This window comes from Fragaria vesca, linkage group LG5, assembly GCF_000184155.1.
Source record: "Fragaria vesca subsp. vesca linkage group LG5, FraVesHawaii_1.0, whole genome shotgun sequence".
Taxonomy (NCBI): Eukaryota; Viridiplantae; Streptophyta; class Magnoliopsida; order Rosales; family Rosaceae; genus Fragaria; species Fragaria vesca.
The window spans coordinates 8973122-8979037 of NC_020495.1; the positions used below are offsets into that span (position 1 = coordinate 8973122).

Genomic DNA, 5916 nt, shown 5'->3' on the forward strand with positions numbered 1-5916 from the left:
GAGAGAGAGAGAGAGAGAGAGAGAGAGAGTGAGTGTGTGTGTAGGGATATAAGTGTAATTTACGTAATAACAATTAGAATGGACAGGCCCGCTCACCTGCGGGACACTGTTTACGGGACAGAAAGGGACGAATCACTCACAGCCCTTGGATTTTAAGTGATTAAATCTTACAGCCCTAATCTAAACCTATTAGATTCCAGTTCTGCAGTTCCTCTTTTACCGGCCTCTGCTACCCAGATCTCCAAGTTCTTCATCTGTTTATCCCTTCATCTCACCATCCTATTTGTAATTTCATAAAGGTATTTATGCTATCCTCTCTCATCATTCGAAGTGATCTGTTACGGGTTCAAAACATGTAAACTGACTCCAAAAAAGCAAAGCAAACATAAGTAGGAAAACAAAGGAACCGTAGAGAAAATCAATTGCAATAGGAAAACTGAGTAAACTATCGAACCCATACTCTGACCCATAAACCGATTGAGTAGTAAAGAATGAAATAGATCTGGAAATAGAACTCTCATGAAGAAACAAAAGAAGTGCAGAGAAAGTAGATGTAAAGAGATTGCAGATAGTATGGCCTAGGGAGTTGCGAGAGGGCAAGCAGAAGAACAAATCTGGGCATGGCAGAGAGAGAGAGAGGACAAGAAGATCAACAGAAAACCTGGGCATGGCTTGGACAAATTTGTGAGCAGAAGATGGTGCAGGTCGCATGAGTTGGGAATTTGGGATAAGAATTGGATAAAAGGCTAGAGCCATTATAACCGTAAGATTTAGTCACTTAAAATCCAAAGGCTGTAAGTGATTCATCCTTGTACAAGCACACAGCTGGATAAACAACCAAGCAAGAACATAAAAATAACAGAAAGTTTTATGGTAGTTGAAGATTTTTAGCTAAAAATAAGACCCACGATGTTGGGATTACTTGTCATCTTTCGCAATTGGCTAGTTGGGTTCACCTTCGTTATCCCACATCACAAAAATGGAAACAACTCAAGCTTAAATCTGTGGAGGCGCCACCATCCACAGTCACCCTCACACACAAAACATAGAGATAGATAGATAGACATGGCTCTCGTCCAAAGAGCCTCACCAAAACGCCTCACCAATCTTTTCCGATTCCCAAAGCGGTCCCTCAGGTCCTTGAGATTCCCGGGCGAGTCCAACGACTGTTCATCTTCCCCAGCTCTCGCTTATGGAATCCACGTCTTCCATTGCCCGGTGAGTCACCCTCGTTCTGGGTTTTGGTTGTCGTGTTTGTTTATGGTTCTTGAATTCAAAATGGGAGTGTTGGAATGAATGTGTAGGATGCAGTTGGGATTGTGGCCAAGCTATCCGAGTCCATTGCTTCCAGAGGAGGTAACATACTCGGTGCCAATGTGTTTGTGCCGGAAAACAAGCACGTCTTCTATTCCAGAAGGTACCCTTTTGCTAAAGAACCGAGGTTTCATTTGTAATTTTATCAATGGGGTGTGCTATGTTTGATGAAAGGAAGTGTTTTGTGGAGAATCCAGACATTTTTTTGTTTGTTTGTTGAAAATGTGATGTTGTGTATTGGTGGTGCTGAAATTCTGAATGTGTGCTACTTGGCAGTGAGTTTATTTTTGATCCTGTTAAATGGACAAGATCACAAATGAATGAGGATTTCAGTAAGCTATCACAAATTTACGCCGCTCATAGATCTGTGGTCCGAGTGCCGGATCAAGACCCCAAATATAAGATTGGTGTCCTTGCCTCAAAGCAGGTGTGCATTGCATGTTTTCTTATACTTCTGTGTACTCACCTTATATTGATTTGCTCGCAGTAGATTACAATGTCGTGCATACTAAGTCCATCTTTGTGTTGCTGCAGGATCATTGCTTGATTGATTTGTTACATCAGTGGCAGGATGGTAAACTGCCGGTAGATATAGCTTGTGTAATAAGGTGAGGTTTTGGACATTTCACCGGCTTAGTTCATCATTTTGGGTCTTTAACTTCGACCATGAAGTGAATTGCTTTATTTTTTGTTTTTGTTTTCAGTAATCACGAGAGAGGTCCGAACACTAGTGTGTCTCGGTTTCTAGAAAGACATGGTATACCGTATCATTGTCTTCATACAACTAAAGAGAATAATAAAAGAGAAGAGGATATATTGAAGTTGGTTCAAAATACCGACTTTTTAGTCCTTGCGAGGTACATGCAGGTAAATCAGTCTTATGGATTCTGTATATTTTCTCACCATTTCAAACTGTTGCTAATGAAGTTTGCAGTACTAACCGGAGGGAATAGCTTCTCCCTGTTCTTTTATTGCACAAGTCATAGTTAACTTGAAGCTATGAAATCATCAAGTATCTGCTCTTTTGGCTTAAAATTGAAAGAAGAAAACAACATAACAAAGAAAATAAATCACTCATTATTATTTTGCAGATATTATCTGGCGATTTTTTAAGTAGCTACGGGAAAGATGTGATTAACATTCATCATGGTCTATTGCCATCATTTAAGGGTGGAAGACCATCTAAACAGGTTGACACTTCTTTTTATTCCACATGTTAAAATATATTCTTACCTTTTGAAATGTATCTATGCTTTCATCCCAACTATCTACATATGTTTAATTTGCTAGATTATGTTCGCAGGCTTTTGATGCAGGGGTGAAGCTTATTGGTGCAACAACGCATTTTGTGACCCAAGAACTTGATGCAGGGCCTATCATTGAGCAGATGGTAGATAGTCTTTGACATCCTTATACTGCTTTCCTGTGATTCCTTATCAATGATATATAGGCTGATTTCATTCCGTGTGCCATTATTGTATTTGCTACTTTTTGGAATTCAACCCCATTTTAACTTTGACTTCCATAGAAACCTCTGGTTTTTTTTTCCTAGGCAAGTTTAGATGCGTAGGTGACGAGATTTAGTAAACAGCTGAACCTAATTTGCATTTCGTGAGAGGAATGAACCTGCTACAGACCTAAGAACATGGTGAGGTGGGATAGGCTTGGCTACATTATTACATCATAAATTAGTAGAAGTTAGAGTGCTATTAGATATATTTGGATATTGAGTTATAATATTTGGATTACGGCCTTACGGGATCCCTTGGATTACCATAAGTAATATTTTTGAGTGAGATTCTACCTCTTTTTTGGATAGATAAATCCCAGATGGAATGAACTAGGGTAATTGTGAATCTAAAATTAGAACTTGCATTGTCAGTTTTGAAGACAAATCTGAAGCTTGTGTACACTTCAGGTTTGTTGGGTAGGAAAATAAACTATGTATTTCTGATTTCACAATTCAGATGCTCCCTATTATGAATTTTTCAATGGTTTCCTATTTTTTGGACTTGAGTAGCTGGAAAGGAAATGAAATATTGACAGAAAGTAGAACATGAAGTGAAAACACCCTAATTTTGAATGAAGTTATATTTCTGGGTTTTAGTCATAGCATCCAATAAAACCTTTGGCCTTAGGTTTACAAACTCCTTATGGCTTGGTCCCTTTGATTAAATATCTTGGTAGTACATTTTACAGTGTTTATATAAGAGCTGAATCATAATACAATGAAATTGTCATTGTTTACTAATTCATCTAGCTTATTGATTATATTGAATTATTGATACATAGATTTGTAGAGTTTATTACCAAGGATTGATATAAGATGATGTGTTTCTTACTGAGTTTAATACATCTCAATCCGATACGCAGGTTACACGAGTTTCCCACAAAGATAACTTGCAGAGTTTTGTGCAGAAGTCGGAGAACCTTGAAAAACTATGCCTTTTAAGAACCATCAAATCATACTGTGAACTGCGGGTATTACCATATGAGGATAACAAGACTGTTGTGTTCTGAGGGAAATAGAACGGATATAAAATGTGTTGGCTCTTCAAGTCTGATTGTACAATATTATTCTTTGGAAATGTTGATCTATACACATTTTCCACTTCCCTGGTTATAGGTTTGTAGATAGATATTTGATAGTATACTTTAACCGTTTACATGTGTTGAACAAATGTCAAAGCATACATAAGCTGGAAAAGAAAATTGTGCAATTATGGTTTTCGGCAACTTTTGTTTGATATGATGTCCATAGCGGTTCAACTTTCAAATGAATAATCATTATCAAATATTGCCATGGAGAAAATCTATTGAGAAAATATAGATCATTTGGGTTTCCAAATAGCATATGTGCTATCAGATTGAGTACATTATTGCACTGATAAAGTTCTTGATTCGGCGAATAAAGACAGTAAGACAGAGAACAGAGCTATGGATAGTAGTACCCAAAAGTGGATTATCAATTTATGAGATTGAGCAAGCACCCTTTTATCCTGGATTTGAAGTTAACTAATCCAACAAATGTATACTACAAATAGTCAATTGATGTTGTAGCTAGCTCTCCCAACCGAAACTACAATGGTGAAGGCTTCACTTCTGCTCTTGGCCTTCTCCTTGCTCACTGCATCTTGTGAGTCTCTCTCTCTCTCTCTCTCTCTCTCTCTCTACTATTGTACTAATCATAAATTATGGGATGATAAGTACCCAGTTCAGATGGATGGTAGGAGTAGAAGCCCAAAATGAGCAATACAAATGCACCCAAGATGCTGAATGCCAAAACAAGTGCCAATCATTGCAAAGCCAGATGTTTAAAGTTGCCTAGCATTTGTATCAATGGCCTCTGTGCCTGCCCATTTGGTCCTGAACACTCTGCAGTAATAGTAATAAAAACTTCAACATGTTCTGGTGATAGTGATTGCATCAAGTTCTGTCATATTGAGTGCAGCATCAAAAGCTGCAAGAGGGGAAGTGTTCATGTGGCTGTCATGGCTGAAATTCATGTTTTTCTTGCCATTTAATATGAATAAATATTTCTAGCTAATACAGACTATGAACTTCTTAGAGAACACACAAAATCTCCCTTAGACCTCTTTACAAATGCTCATATCCGACCCCCGGATTCACATTACTTGATGCTTTTGACCCTTGTGGATGAGTAGTGTTACAGCCTTACAGGATGCTATTCTTGTACGAAATAATCAATACAGTTACGATCCTCTTGTATATATGATTTCTGTGTAATGCAAAACATAATGTAGTCCAAAGAGCTGTGTTCATGAACGAATATGTTCTGTTCTTGAGTACATAACACAAGAGAATCATGTACTGCTGATGCTTAAAAGTCCAATAGAGCGCTCAGCTTCATCAAGAGAGCTCACTCGACAAAGAAGTTTTTTGATCCCATCAACCCATTGCTGCTTATGAGCCTTACTTCTGCACTTGAATTCTATTAAACCCTGTGCCGTTTTGAGGCCAAAATAAACCTCTTCTGGAATTTCCCTTTCTTTCATATATGGCCAAGCAGAATTCTCATCACAGACTCCATAAACAACACCTAGTACAAGCAAATAATTGAAACATAAAGTTAGAATTATGAAAATTTTCTGTGAGTTGTGACAATAAACATAGTTTCAAGTTAAACAGTAAACAAGCTTACTTTTACTCTTCTTGGCAAAGGCTCCCCCAACCTGTTTACGTTTGAGTTTAATGATGACCTGAAAAGACATAGATCCCAAATCAGAATCTTTGTTCTATCCATGCTTTCTCTGATCATTAATGCTGAACTAGAACACATCAATAAGCCTCCTCCAGTCCTCCATGGGGTCCCAAACGGAGTGGAAGAGGCTATTTCAAATAACATTTATCCATTCAGTTACCTGAGATTTTTTGTTAACGTAGACAGAGACAGTCTTCCATTGTTGAATACCTGTGCACATCAATTTCAACAAAATCATATGAATTAGTTAACAGCATTAAAAGACGCATGACATGATTCGTATATAGTACTTCTATGCAAGGGGAACAATTTAGCTTCTAGTCCTTTAAAAATCTGATTTTCTGTACACAATTATACTTCTTCAAGTTCATGTAATAGCT

General features: G+C 37.7%; 2 protein-coding genes across 2 annotated transcripts in view; one reads left to right on the forward strand and one right to left on the reverse strand.

Annotated features, from left to right (window-relative positions):
* The first annotated feature begins 1065 nt into the window (after window positions 1-1065).
* On the forward strand, window positions 1066-3834 carry LOC101298325 (formyltetrahydrofolate deformylase-like). Its single transcript, XM_004301142.1, has 8 exons — window positions 1066-1218; window positions 1305-1417; window positions 1591-1741; window positions 1849-1922; window positions 2019-2181; window positions 2406-2504; window positions 2618-2704; window positions 3688-3834. The coding sequence occupies exons 1-8, from the start codon at window positions 1066-1068 to the stop codon at window positions 3832-3834; spliced, it is 987 nt and encodes a 328-aa protein (XP_004301190.1).
* A 1180-nt stretch (window positions 3835-5014) lies between these two features.
* LOC101300624 overlaps window positions 5015-5916 on the reverse strand; it is a 3515-nt gene continuing 2613 nt past the window's right edge. Inside the window, exons 5-7 of the mRNA XM_004299378.1 lie at window positions 5697-5746; window positions 5477-5534; window positions 5015-5374 (exon numbers count right to left, since the gene is read on the reverse strand). Coding sequence (XP_004299426.1) covers window positions 5139-5374; window positions 5477-5534; window positions 5697-5746 — 344 coding nt within the window. The 3' untranslated portion in view covers window positions 5015-5138. The remainder of the gene's footprint in view (window positions 5375-5476; window positions 5535-5696; window positions 5747-5916) is intronic.

What these genes read in the sequence shown, in the direction of transcription:
- LOC101298325 (XM_004301142.1), top strand. Translation starts at nt 1,066, where the DNA reads ATGGCTCTCGTCCAAAGAGCCTCACCAAAACGCCTCACCAATCTTTTC. An exon ending in GTGTCCTTGCCTCAAAGCAG is followed by an intron (nt 1,742 to 1,848) that starts GTGTGCATTGCA and finishes GTGTTGCTGCAG; the next exon opens with GATCATTGCTTGATTGATTT. An exon ending in GATATAGCTTGTGTAATAAG is followed by an intron (nt 1,923 to 2,018) that starts GTGAGGTTTTGG and finishes TTTTGTTTTCAG; the next exon opens with TAATCACGAGAGAGGTCCGA.